General features: G+C 35.8%; 1 protein-coding gene across 1 annotated transcript; it reads left to right on the plus strand.

Moving 5' to 3' along the window:
• The first annotated feature begins 476 nt into the window (after positions 1 to 476).
• Positions 477 to 14,627, plus strand: LOC149034971 (carbohydrate sulfotransferase 11-like). Its single transcript, XM_089191066.1, has 3 exons — positions 477 to 766; positions 13,028 to 13,065; positions 13,650 to 14,627. Exons 1-3 carry the CDS (start codon positions 628 to 630, stop codon positions 14,472 to 14,474), a joined length of 1,002 nt encoding a protein of 333 aa, XP_089047192.1. The 5' UTR covers positions 477 to 627; the 3' UTR covers positions 14,475 to 14,627.
• Positions 14,628 to 15,052: the final 425 nt, after the last annotated feature.

The following is a 15,052-nucleotide window of genomic DNA, read 5'->3' on the forward strand; positions in this document are numbered from 1 at the left end:
ATGACGCGCGTGATTGGCGCCAGTACAGGCTTCATTGGGGTAAGTTTGGCCCACCATATCTTTTAAATATGTACGGTGACCTATCTTTTACATTGTATTTTCCGAAACAAAAGTTGGTAGGAGACATTTCAGGAGAGTTTAAAAAAATTTTTCGATAATACCCTTAGGGCTGTTTTTCTTTACGACACTAGGGTTCATTCTGAAGTGGTCGAATGGAATAAAATTCTCTATTGTTGAGGTTACTTGATGAGCAACGGATTCATGTTAAAAAGAGTTTTGAATGCCCTTTTTTGCCAATATGAAATAACTCGTGGGTTAAATGAGAAGTTTGGATCAACCATCGAATTCTACTCTACTAAGTTGCTAACGCTAACGGTTCCTCGTGTGATCGTGGAAAATATCTCTCCCTCTGTCTCGGACGTACAGCGGTCCCGCCTTCTGATTGGTTCATTCAGTGTGCAGCCGGCTAATTTGCATCATTTCTTTTTCCGGAGCAAAGATAGTGACACGAACTCACGTACACCATTTTCGAATCTTCACTCCGTCAGCTTAAGTGTGCGCTAATATCAACTGTGAAGACTCCTTCAATCGAAACAAAGAGAGGTTGCAAGAATATTGAGTTACGCAATGAGTTTTCCAGTTAGGGCTATCGTAAAACTAAAAAGAATCCTTTTTATGGGGTTGGTAATTGCTGGTGCATTCTATGCAGTGATGTTGATGCCAAAAATGCTGCGGCTGTTAAGAAATTTGAACCAGGAGGATATCGGTAAGGAAATAATTTTCAATAGAATTGCTTCTACCTTAATAGTACCGCTTTACATTGGAAAACACCTATAGCATTAGGCTAGTTTATTGGTCAATTGCAGTCTAACGTTGCCTAACAATGTTAGGGACCCTTAGGAATTATGCTGAGGTTAACTTGTGGTAAACATGGTAAACACATCCAGCCATTCGCGAAATTCCCACTAAAAACACATGTTCATTTTTAAATCGACGACCTCCTTGGCGTTGCCATCTTAACTGCTAAGGGTCCCTAACAACGTGAAGTCATCAAAATTTGCGTGGTCCGAGAAAAGAAACCCCGAGGGCAGATTACTTAAGTTTCCACTTGGCACTTAACGCTGATCTCGTACGCTATACTGAGGTTAACTTGCAGCGCCATAAGAAATGGTAGGCACATCCAGTCATTCGCGAAATTCCAACTTAAAATGTATATTATTTTTTAAATCGACGTCTTTATTGGCGTTGCCGTCTTAACTGGTAAATGTCCCTCTTCATAAAATCTAAAACAACATAGCACAGCAGCCCTTAGGTAATTTACGCAGTTTTGCTCCTCATTCGCTTGGGTGCGAATAGCCCCCCAAAAAATGAAATAAATGGCTTTCCAAGTGTGATGGTTTGTTATTACAAAGTGCGACAGCTTTTTAATCGCAATAGGGCAAGTGTAATTACAAAGTGTGCCAGGTATTTCTGGCGTTGTAAGGTTGAAGTTTTATCGTCAAACGTTTAAGTTTCATCTTCAAACGTTGAACTTAATATGTGCCGAATCTGATAATTAGGTTCGAAAGTATAACAGATGCCGGCGCGAGCCCGATCTTTCAAATTTGGCTCATTCAATGGAGAAAGTTTACTCAATAAATCAGATAGAATTTTTTCTACAACAACAATCAGAAAGAACTTGTGATATATAACAAAGAATTCCGAGGAATCCAGGACGTTTTATTTCTCAGTAATTGACATTCTGCCCACGCATTGACGTCATTAAAGAGTACCTCATGTTTCAAGCTTAAAAAATTCATTCACGATTAAGTTTTGCAATAAAGTTTGCGGGAAAGTTTATAAAACCTTCAAGATCAGTAGTGAAGTCTGTTTCTGCTCTGCGGAATCAAATATCAACATGTGAGAAGAATATGCAAGAAGCTTTATCTCAATGTGTTTCAATGGTTGGAGGGGTGACTATTATGTTTGAAATATACGAGATACCACCCCTCTCTCCTTTGTCAATAAATTGAAACATATCAACGTCTGTCATTAATTCTAATTTCATATCACTCATTAATTTTTCAATATAACATCCCAAGATAGTTCAGGAAATGTAAAATAATGACATGGATCAAGTTTATTATATAACAGACAAGTATTTCTGAAATTCTCAAATACATCAGCAAGCAGAAGAATATCTGATTTAAGATACAAATCATGATACTGACTGATTGTCTTGCGATTGAATGTATTCCACACATTTTGAGCATGTTTGTATTGCTCATTGGATACGTGCTCATTTTGAAGAATGCTGTAAAATTCATTTCCTCCTTGTAGTTTTTCATCAAACTTATTAAAGCTGTCCATGTAACCATATGGATGAACACCTTTCTGTTTCATGAGTTTGAATTTCTCATCCTTGTATACTTCTGATGTGTGTTTGAATGCTTCAGCAGGTAATATTTGAACTGGCCTGGTGTATTTATCATCATAACAACAGACTACTTTATAACCATATCCACAGTCTGTGTGTTTGTGGTATGCTTCAGTGTAAGTTCAAATGGTGGAGGAATGATATTGTCTTCATATTCTTGCACCATCTATTTAACACTTTTTCGTGTTACTGGAATTGGTCTTATCATCGGTTTGGGTACTGGTCTTTCTGGTTTAACATTTTTCTTCAAGAACAGTTTTATTAACTGCGTGTTTCTGTTTTGTGTTGATCATATTCTTTGTGCCAAGAAATGCCCCCAGTGTCTTTCATTATAAGGAATAACATTGAGAGCTTTAACCATTATTCGATCCGCTTCATTTTTACATTTTTTATAATCTTTGCATGCAGAATAGTCGACATCATGTTGCATTGAAATAGCATCTATTTTCCAATGGTTTTGTCATAACTTCTCTCTTATGTATCCTGCCACTGTTTTTTTTGTCATATCTCAAGTATTTGACCGGTGTTTTTGTCATATTTTAATTGTTTGTCTAGTGGATTGTAAGGTCCAGTGTATTTATGTCCAAGAAGTGTGGAACCTGATTTTGGTTTTGGTAATTTACCGATTGCTTTATGGATATCAAAACCTCCCCCAAACGGATATCTGTATTTTGGTCTTCCAGCATAACCCATTTCAAGTGCCCAATTGGTTAAAGATTTTGTTCTAATATTCTTTTTATACTGTTCATACTCTCTTATGTATCCTGCCACTGTTTTTTTTCGCTTCTGATTTACTCATTGTTGGATCGGAAAGAGCATCTTTCAAATACCCAAGAGCTTTTGGAACATCAGATAATCTTTCCTGGCCTCTTCAAGAAGTTTATCAGTGAAACCATCTCCTCTTTGATACCACTTTTAATTGCCCCCAGCTTATGAGAGCTCTCCTAGTTTCCCCGCCTAACGAATTTTATTTTTGTGATGCCACATTCAGCACATTTGCAGAAATGCATCAATCTTCCATTTTTGGCTTTTTTATATCCCGATATAAATATACCCCACTTGAAAGAAATTATCAGGTTGTTTTGAGAACGGGAGACTTTGTTGATTTTATTGGATTTGATAAAGCCATTGTCAAAAAAGTATCAAATGGAACAAAACTTCCAAATATCACACGATTTGTTGATAATGTATTTATTCAATCAAATGTAATAAGTGACAGCGTTGTATCTGGTGATAATTCTGATATTTTATACAGATTCAGTGTTGATAACCTTCCTCTGAGGTATCCATTTCATATTGAGCCAAAAAGATCTTTATTCAGTAATATTTGTTCAAATGATATCCGAAAGATACATATACATTTGACTGATACACAAGACAGACCCATTGATTTAAATAATATTCCAGTCAGTTTGATTTTAATTCTGAAAGGGAAATAAATTGTGTAACAATAACATATATGTCAAGGGTAAGAAGAATCAGAGGCAAAAATCAGAAAATAACATCATTCTTCCACTTAATAGATTTGGTTATTTTGATTCTTTTGTTGATCAAATCTCCCCAAATGGAAAAGTGAGTTTTAAAGTCACACTTGAATCTGATGACAGCATTATTTTCAGAGGTGGTGCTGATGATGGAAGATTCATCGTCACAAGATTTCTTTTATGGGTTCCAAAAATAGCTTTCAATTCATTTGGTAAACAGACGTTTTTCGATGAATATTTGAAACCACACACATGGTCTTACTTGAAAGAGAGACTTGGAATTTCACCGGGTGGTCAACAGAAGCAGGCAACATTCAAACTGACTTCAAGTATAAGAAAACTAAGACGGGTCTTTATTCGGGCTCTCAATGATGCAAAATTTAATGACCAGACACAAAATATGTTCATTTTTAATACATACACCATTGGTAGGAATAGAAAAATCACATCTGCTTAACTTGAACTCTCAAATAGCGTGTTTCATCCGAAAGAAAGAATGAATCCAACTGTTGAAAAAGCTAAAAAAATATCGCACACTGATGTCATACACTAGAGGAATTCAATGATTATCTGAGTGCGTCAACCATTGATCTTAAAAAATTTCAAGATCTGTATGGAATTCCCTATTTTGATCTCACAAACCAAGATGAAGAACTCCAAAGTGGATCAACCAAAATTGAATTCAAATACACTCTTTCCGACAATCCTGGTAATCCTTTCAGTTTTTATGCTCTTATTCTTCATGAAGAATAAATCAGTGTTGAGGTCATGAGCGGTTCTCAGAGCTTAAATTAAAATTTTTATTTTTTAATTTGAATATGTTTCATGATTATTGAAAGTTGTGTAACGTATAAAGCTGACACAGACACAAATAAAAAAAATTACGAAAGCAACGGCATGATCATTGATCAAATATCAAAGACAGATTCGTCGTGTTGTGAAAAATGGTGCTTCTTTGTTTGGTACTCTCATGAATCTTGTACCAAAAAAATACATCCGAAGCCAACAAGTCTTACTTCCAAAGTTCTTCCTGATTTAGCCACTCACACATTGATCAGCCTCGGAAATTTTGGAATGGATAAGATTCTTGGACAAGGATGGTATCAGAATACGAGCCAGAGAGGTGGTTTCCTTTTTCCTCGGAATAGAATAGATCAATTGGCTGCACATAAGAATTTGCTGACCAAAAAACAGAAAGAACAGATTCTTGCAGCTCTTCAAAATGGTGGCAAGCCTGTGATAAATCCCACAGAGAATCAACGTGGTGGTTTTCTTGGTACTCTTTTGGCATCAATTTTTATTCCTCTTCTTTTGAACGCTCTCACAGGCAAAGGTATGCAGAACAGATCACGACCGCCATGGTCTGTGCCGAGAACATCACTACCACGATCACAACCATCATCATCAAATCAGGGACGAAATTGTTTGCAGAATCGTCCATATAATATGTCGATGCTATATCGTCCCCCACTTTTAATCGGTTCTTGGGAGAATCAAACTGGAATGGGAACAAACAAAAAAAACCACAAATTAATTGAGGTTCTCAAGGTCATAGAGGTGCGACAGGAGCAAAAGATGTAAAAGGTGATGCTGGTACACAGGGTCCGAAAGGTGATGTTGGTCCACAGGGTCCAAGAAGTGATGCTGGTCCACAAGGTACAAAAGGTGATGCTGGTCCACAGGGTCCAAGAAGTGATGCTGGTCCACAAGGTACAAAAGGTGATGCTGGTCCACAAGGTACAAAAGGTGATGCTGGTCCACAGGGTCCAAGAAGTGATGCTGGTCCACAAGGTACAAAAGGTGATGCTGGTCCACAGGGTCCAAGAAGTGATGCTGGTCCGCAAGGTACAAAAGGTGATGTTGGTCTACAGGGTCCAAGAAGTGATGCTGGTCCACAAGGTACAAAAGGTGATGTTGGTCTACAGGGTCCAAGAAGTGATACTGGTCCACAAGGTACAAAAGGTGATGCTGGTCTACAAGGTACAAAAGGTGATTCTAGTGCTATTGATTCATCAAGGGGTCTTACTATGAATGGAAAAAAATAATCAATTTGGCTGATCCAACATCGGCCATTAATGGAAAAAAACATATATATACTAATTCTGCTACAAATAATACTTTGAATGGCTCTGAAACTTTTCAAGGTGATATAAACTTTAATAATGATCGAATAAAAAATATTCACACACCAGTTTCCAATTATGATGCCGTCAATCAATTATTTTGTGATACAACGTATCGCAAATTGATAAATGATGATTAATTATTGAAAACATCAAGTGATGGTCGATGGGGTACTGATGATAAAACAAAAACAGATCCTAAAAGAGCAGAATATGATGATGAAACTGCCACACAAGGTCAGAAGAAAGATACCACAGTCAAAAAAATTGACATGTGGATAACTTATTCCTTCAGATAGTGAAAAGCCGACTGTTAAATCCAGACTATGACAGCGATGATTCATTACCACAAGATGTTATGAACAAAAAACATATTGATTCAAAAATTTTCTCCATCGATAAATCCGAAGGTCTTGATATGAAAGGTAACAAGATTATCAATTTCGTTGACCCAACCAATCCAACAGATACGTCTAATAAACGGTATGTTGATACAAAGACAAATACTTTTTTTAATAATTGATGGTTCGAGATCAATGACTGGTGATTTCAATATGAATAGAAAGAGTACCATAAATGTAAAAAAGGCACAACCGCAAGAAAAAACACTCATGCTCCTAATATTAGTTCTGTTTATGGGACGATCTCTGACCACAATGCAAACATCCAAACTAATTATGAGAAATATGTCAATGATAGATTAAATCATTCTGTGTCAAGTACTGATAGGACAAACACCTCTCAATATCTCATGGATAACCCTTCTTCTGAATTTGCTGACGAAGATGATGTAACAGGTGTTAAGGTTACTAATAAAGATTTTCACAAAGTAAAAAAAAGAGACATATGATATGAAACTCAATCTTGATTCAAGAAAAGGGTTTTATAGCAGCCGTGTAGGTCTAAATATGTACCCTCTTGCCACTGGTGAATATACTGTCGTTTTTTAATTATGTGTTCCTTCAGCATAAATCAGTAAGTAAGTAAGTGACTTTATTTAACCAGGATAGCCCATTCAGCAACGAGGCTGGTATCCATAGGGGCCCTGGTGCAAATATCTCCAGTCCAAATATCTGCCACCAGTAGTATTGAGACAGTTTCAAGAACATTGACTAATACATTTAGTGGTCACATTCCAAGTATAATTCATCTTCACAAATATAATAATGATTCTAAATTATCATGATTGATATGGTTTTGAAAAATAAATGTAGCATTAGTTAAACACAAGACATACGAGTATTTATTATTGTTTATGGTGTCAAGGAATATCATAATGATGTTGATACTAGTGTTAGGGATATATTATAGACAGTAATCAATGGAACTCTTGATTTTCAAGTAATATATCCAAAACGAGTGCGAGTGTTTGACTGGGGTGTCCAGACACCGCAGGCCGAGTGCTTTTATTGTTTTTTTTTCTATTTCAGGCCAAAGTCGAAAACGTTGTCTTTTGAGAATAGGCATGTAGGGGTCAATACCTTGAATTCTATGTTGCCGAACTTGTGCAAGGCTGCGGGAATCAAGAGAAAACGGCCCATTGTTTGTGTGACACTTGTGTTTCTAAATTCTTTAATAGCGGCGTAGAAGAGAAATGAATCGGTGAGAGAACCGAGCACAGGTCTTATGTATTATTTGTTCATGTATCTGCTTCATTAAGAGCAGAAACGAAGACAGAGAAAAAGAAGGATGAAAAATGAAAGTGTAACAGGTACGAAGGAAAAAGCTCAAAGGTTTTTTCATTTTTGAATGCTTCTTCGTTCACGAATGGTACTGTAAACATTTTTGTCAACGAAAATAAGTGAACTGTCAGTGTTGCTGGTTAATTATGATGATTAATTAAACTGAAGTCTTGTGTTCAATTTGTTTTGTTTTCATCCACGAATCTTGATGTCCAGTAAGTGTGACCTTCAAGGGTCACAGGGTAAGCCAATAGCTCTAGGAGCCAATTCGAACGCAAGAACACACCAGCCAAGCGTACAAATTCAAGATCGACTACGTGTTGAATCACCGACAATGTTTATTGGAGCAGTAGCAATATGTGATAATCAAGAATGGTTCGAACTAAAAGGTAATTATAAAGAGAACCTATTGTACGATCTTTTGTACTATCATCTAACAAGCTTAGCGAAATCACTTAACGAATTAATCCAATAAAAAAAAAACAGACAAACAATAGAGCGAACTAACAATTAAATCATGTGAAACATAAACAGAAAACGACATAACTTACTTTGGTGAAGCTCCTAAATGATAGCTTGGATAGCAAAGATAATGTTTTGTAGCGTAGCACGATGGTACTCTCTTCACAGCAAAATAGCAACTAAACTTGACACAATTAGGACACTTATTTTTCGAACGTGTAATGCGATCTAAGTTATGTAACGTCGATTCTTGTGTAATAATTACGGATACTAAAAAACGTGATTTAAATAATCATTGATCAAAGTGTAAACAATCAAACTAAAGAATAGAATATAGGAAAAAGGCGTTTCAAAACGAACAGTAAGAAGACAGATGAAAACCACGCGTCGTTTTGATATGTGATCCGAAACACGAGTGGTTTTCATGTGTTTACAACTCATGCACTTGACGAATTTAGCCATTATTTATTGGCTATCAAACTTATGAAATATTAATGAGTTTTAGAAACTCCAGTAACAATGACAAAAGAGAAGACTGTGGTTGACGCTGTCAATGATCAGAATCCAATAACCGAAAAAACATGACGCTGCCGTCACTCAAATCAACAACAAATTGGAAAGTGTATACTACTTTACTAAAAACTCAATCATAACAGTGAACTAATCGTCAAATTTAAAAATGAGGATCATAACACTGACGTTTCAAACAGCTCATTTTGATATAATTTGTGAAGAACTGCTTATAAAAAAGCGGATTTTATGAAATTCATTTCAAAGATCATCATAAGGAAAGCTCTACAACTTTCGCAATTAAAATAACAGAAAAATGAACAGTAAATGGTGTTATTAACATCCGAGAGAGAATAATGAATATTGACAAATGCAAATGGTTAATGGGTTGATATCAATGTTTTTCATGCTTCACACATACTAGTCGGCTATTCAATATTTCTCACAATTTATTCAGGTAAATTGGATGGTGAAGATTTTAGTAATTTTTTTATTCGAAAATTATAGAAATATATTACATACTGATGAATAATGGGAATTTTTAATGGTCAAAGAGAAAGTAATAATAATAGCAATGACTTAAACAAACAATTTCTGACAATAATGTCATTATGAAAACAAAATTATGAGAAGTATGCTGATGATCGTTTGATTATTCAGTAAGAGGAACAAATAAAACAAATGCATCTGGCTTTATAATGAATTCTATCAATAAATTCACTGATGATCGTAATGCAATACTTGTTTCATTTGAACAAAGGGAGTAAGTTTCTAAAGAAACTGTGGTGCTGCGTTGGTGGGAGAGTATAGCAGGTAATTCAGTGTTAACAACTGAATTGAAAACGTAAATTGGCCACCGTAAAGGGTAACAAAAGCTGACGTTTCGAGCGTTAGCCCTTCGTCAGAGCGATAGCTTTTTTACCCTTTGCGGTTGCTAATTTGCGTTTTCACCTCAGTTGTTAACACTAAATTACTTGTTTCATTTGTTGATAAAGATTTTCATGAGATTGATAAAACAAATGTGTGAAATAAAACTACATCTTGATTCTTACAAACAATATTATTCAACTCGTATTGTTGTAGACATCTCCTCACTTTAAAAAAATGAATACGATGTTGTTTTTTAACTATTTTGTGAAAATTCAGATATTGATAAAATTGAGAGATATTCAACAAATAGATTTGATAATCATGTAAGAGCCATTGCACATTTTATGAAAGAAAATTCTGAATCACCCCATTATCTCATGATTGAAATTGATACGCGAAATAAAATTGATGTGGTTTATGAAGAGGGCTTGTTGATTTATGTATTCGTTAATGGCCTTAAGGGTTGTCATAATGATATTTCAACAAATATTTGGGATGAAGTGTATTCAACTGATAACAAAACTGTTAAATCCGAAGAAAAAGCGGAGATGAAAAAAGAACGGGTAATCAACGAAGCGGCCAATGACAACAATCCAGTCACAAAAAAAATTTAATGATGCAATAAAAAATATGTTACAGAAGTAGGATGGCTCATAATAGCACTCAAGAAATGAGGTTCTATGTTAATAGAACAATAAATCTTGGTACAACGTGACACAATCAAATGATAATCATTTTACTTGTGAATCGTCAGATATGGCTAAACTAAAAATTAGAAATACTGCATATAAATGTTGACTGTTTTTTATGGTTATGCAGAAAAGCACATTAAATAGTTTTCTCGGATTGTTTATGGACATATTCAAAGAAAGCTTATTAATATAATTATTGAAAATGTTGTAATTTTGCAACTATGTTATATATAAAAGAAGAAAATACAAGCATATCACTTTCAACCAACGTAGTCTCAGCAATATTTGACGGCTTAAATGATAGTCACATAAGTTTAGTCAAACTTGATTAAAATAATATAACTGATATTGAAGAAATATGAAATGGTTTCCGTGTTTACATAGCCTGATGTAAACACGCGGGAGGTTGGGAGAACACGAGATAAGCGTAGGAAACCACGACGCGAAGCGGAGTGGTTTCCAGCTGATCTCGTGTTCTCCCAACCTCCCGCGTGTTTACATCAGGCTATGTAAACACGGAAACCATTTTACATTTCTTTTATAAAATAACTAATGAAAGAGGAACGAAAACCGTGATTACATACGCTCATGTAAAATGGTTTTATGGCCAATCAGAGCGTGCGTACTATTTGAATTATTTTATAAATACAGATGAAAATTAAGAAAAGCGTTTTTAATTCTAATCACATTGATCCAAAATTAAGTGAATCTGAAATAAATGAGTTTAAAGCTTTGTACCTTTTTTATCATAAAAAAAGTTGGGGTTCAAAAGAGCGTACAAACATTTCAATAAGTTACATTTAATATCTAATTTAACATCAACTGGTCTTATTGTAATTGGAACCATTGGTGGTGGTGGTGGTGGTGGCGTCACACAAACTCCAATCGTTCTTGGGGTTATATCTAGAAGTGGTCTTTTATTGAAGACTTCTACTGAAGATAAAAATCTTATGAAAAAGATTGAACTATGTCGTTTTGCCTTAACAAGCTATGAAAAATATTCTCATGGATTTAAGGTGTTTCATGCGAGGAATATCTTGCGATGAAGAAATTATTTGAATCAATTGAAAGTCCTTGATTACATCATCATTGATATGTTCCCTCTTGTTGACAAGTTTAATGATAAATATTCTCAAAAATTCACCTCTGCATGATTTTCCAAATATCTTTTCCAACTAATTTCATTATTTTAGACCAGTATTCATCATAAAAAGCAAATATTCGAACATAAAAAAGCAAGGGATAATGATGGTACTCTTTGCATGCCTGAAGTCCTCCAGGCGAGCATTCCATAGGAATATGGTAGCCATTTATTGCTGTCCAACAGCGAGGAAATTGCCAAAATTTCCAAATCAAGAATTTTTTGTTGGAACCCTTCTTCAGTTTGAAGCATGTGACTTGACACAGTCTCTTTCAATAAATGGTCCACCAGAACTTGACAGACTTCCTGGCAGATCGAGGAGACAGTGGAGATGCCTAGTCCTGACATTGTCATGCATTGCCATGGTATAGAGATAATCTCTTCTGCCTAGTCTATACAGAAAAAAATAGCAAGCCTCAGGCTTAGCTGAGCGTTATCGGTTCACAGTTTGCCGAATAGGGAAAGGTTAAATGCAGTTCAAGATGAAAATAAATGTTTCTCGGGATACTCTGAAGGTTTTCTTGCACCTTTTCTTTGAAGAGGTGTTGCAAACATTTTCCCAACAGCCAGTATTTCTTTTTAGCCGACGACAAGTACAAACTGGACGAAGAACGGTAATGTTCCGTTGGAAAATGAGCAATAATAGAAGGCAAGCAAAATTCAAAACTCGTTTTCTCCTGGCATTGAGGCTATTTAATGCTAACTGCATTTTGAGTCGCCTTCTCCTATCCTCCTTCATCGCAATTGCAAGACAAATAAGCCCTTCATTTCCACAATTTGTCTCTCCCGCATTTTTCCCACCATTTTGGTAAGCAATAACCGCTGGCCACCTGCTGGTTTTCAGTGTCACGCCATTCAAAATAGATCAAAATAAAAAATAAAAACCGTTCAATCGATTTAGTCTAGAATCTGGAAATAGAAAGAAGCTAGATATGTAAAGACTCTCGCCAAGATTCAGGTCACAGCAATTTTTCTTACGGAAGATATGAGGAGAAACGTTTTTCCCAAATTTATAGAGATTTGTATGGAGCCGCCATGCTGGTGCCCACCTAGATGGGCACCAACATGGCGGCCGGAAACCAGCAGAAACATCTGTCACTGAGTTTTGCTACAAAAGCGTGAATTTATCTCTCTAAGAACTCATAAACGTAACAATAATACTTTATTCTAATACAAGAACTGTTCAGATAGCTGAATTTCCCTAAATAAGTCACCTTTTAAACCAACATAAGAGCTCTCTCGCCCACTCATGTAAAGGTCACGTCACGCAAAAGCTGAGTAGTCTATCACTAAACCAAGAACCCATTTGGAGTGAAAATTTGTCTGAATATTAGTTTTTAGCTGCTCTAATACATCATGAAAGTAAAATCTCAGGAGGATCAATAGTTCTGAAGTCTGAAATTTAGTGACGTCACGTGAAAACCAGCAATAGAGTCATGTTCACTTTTCCGGTAAAGTTCGACTTAATCTCGAGCCCAGGGTCGTATGGTCGCCAAAAACTAACCTCGTACGTCAAATCAACGCCACCGCTAATAATTCGTTATAATTTCGATCATCCATATTAAGGTGATAGTAGAACGGTTGCATCTTGCAAAGTCCTTTTATCAACAACCAGATTTCTAATAAATTTCAACTGAATTTTAACAGATTCCCAGAATATCAAACAGATGAAGAGAGAGGCACTGGTAAGTAATCATTTGAAAATTCAGCGAGTGACAGTAAATTTTCTACTCGTCAGAATTCTTGCCAGGAGGGTGTGTCTGATCCCATTCTCGATCAAAATATGTCATTTTCACACCCGCAGCAGACCTGCTGGTCTATAAAATCCATATCCATTTTGACAAGCTACTTCTGAAAGTTTCAATTTGGGTTTGGAATTCATTACGCTCTCCCGCAAATTGATAGTGAATTTGAAGTAAGTTATCAATTGTAATTGATACAATATAATCCTAAAGGAGTGCTTACTTTCGGATTAATGTCTCTCGTTATTTTCACACACATCAAATGCAACCAGTTTTCAACTATTCGGTTTTGCGCTCATTTTTCATCCAAAGTGACTCCATACACCTGTTTTACTGTAGTACAACAACTCAAAAACCCTTGGCTGAAAAAAAAGACTGTTCCGGAAAAATGTTTCTCCTTACTGAAATAAAACTTTACTTAACCTCACTGAAATCTTGCGATGATTAGAACGCATGCGCGAGATAAAACAGACAGAAGAAAAAGTAAACAAAACCATTAAACCATTTTTAATTTCCTTTTTTTTCAGACCAGACTTCTAGAGGAAAGATATCGGCCTTGGAATTCTTCTGCTTGTACCAAGCAAGGCAGAGGAATACCAATTCAATATGTCGTCAAACATCACCTTATCGTGTCCGAGCGTTACAAAACACTCTTCTGTTTCGTTCCTAAAGTAGCATGTAGCAACTGGAAACGAATTTTTCACGTTTTAGATGGACATTTCAACTCGTCGGAAGATATCTCCCACGAAACTTCGCATGATTCAGGAAAGTTACGCTTTTTGAGACATTATTCAAACGCTACAGTAGTAAATCATATGTTGAAAACATACAAAAAGATTGCATTTGTTCGCGAACCTATGGAGCGATTTCTGTCGGCCTACCGGAACAAATTTGCACCCGTTGATCCACCTAGGAAGGGATATTATTACAACATCGGCCTAGACATCATCAAGAGGATGCGGAAGAACTCTACAGGGTTAACTCCACATTATCCTACATTTAAGGAATTCGCAAATTACGCGATTACTACGCCTGTTAGCTCTCATGATGAACACTGGGATCGTCAGCATAATTTATGCGCTCCGTGTGATATAAATTACGACTTCGTTGGTTTCTATGATAATATCAAAGCAGATGCTGACCTCGTTCTTATGTTGATGGGAGCTGATGAAGAGGTTACATTCCCAAATGTCGAAGCTGCACCAGAAGGACAAGGATCAGAAACGAAGATGAAGACTTTCTATTCGGGAATATTACAAGAAGAATTCACACGACTGCAGAATATATACACAAAAGACTATGACATTTTTGGATTCAAAAAGCCCAGTTATCAAGAAATAGTGAATCTCTAAATTTCTTCAACAAGAAGGAAAAGGGGAGGCAAACCATAGCACGAAAAAGGATTGCTTTTTAGAATGGCGTATAGCCGTCACAGCTATACGCCATTTTCAAACAATGATTGTTAACATTGCTAGGCACTAAAATTTTAACCAACATTTGAGTCTTTAAACTTGATAGGAATTTGATTCTAACCGGTAAGCTGAAACAACATGATTGTTTAGATAATTGAAGGTGGCTTTGAACTGTGGGTTTTTTTTTCGACTTTGGAGCAAGTTATATGGTTTTATGCTGATTATGAGTCACTGAACTCATTTTTTTTTAAAAACAGGCTCTTAAAGCCAATTTTAAGAGTGTTTCAAAGAGGCCATAGTGATGCTATGTTTACTTTATTTGTCCAAAAAAAAAAAATTTCGTGTTGTTGAGAAAAAATTGGGCTTTTATTTGAAAGCATTCAGATCGTATCAGGACATGTTGACATTTGTGTCTTTCTCATACATAAGATTCTTTTTATCTTGCTGCCTGTATTCAATATGCTTTGTTTGATTTTCAAATTTAATTTTCTGCATTTCCATGTCTAAAACAGAAAAAA

This window comes from Pocillopora damicornis, chromosome 13 (assembly GCF_964200805.1).
Source record: "Pocillopora damicornis chromosome 13, jaPocDami1.2, whole genome shotgun sequence".
Taxonomy (NCBI): domain Eukaryota; kingdom Metazoa; phylum Cnidaria; class Anthozoa; order Scleractinia; family Pocilloporidae; genus Pocillopora; species Pocillopora damicornis.

What these genes read in the sequence shown, in the direction of transcription:
- LOC149034971 (XM_089191066.1), top strand. Translation starts at nt 628, where the DNA reads ATGAGTTTTCCAGTTAGGGCTATCGTAAAACTAAAAAGAATCCTTTTT. An exon ending in TTTGAACCAGGAGGATATCG is followed by an intron (nt 767 to 13,027) that starts GTAAGGAAATAA and finishes GAATTTTAACAG; the next exon opens with ATTCCCAGAATATCAAACAG. An exon ending in AGATGAAGAGAGAGGCACTG is followed by an intron (nt 13,066 to 13,649) that starts GTAAGTAATCAT and finishes CTTTTTTTTCAG; the next exon opens with ACCAGACTTCTAGAGGAAAG.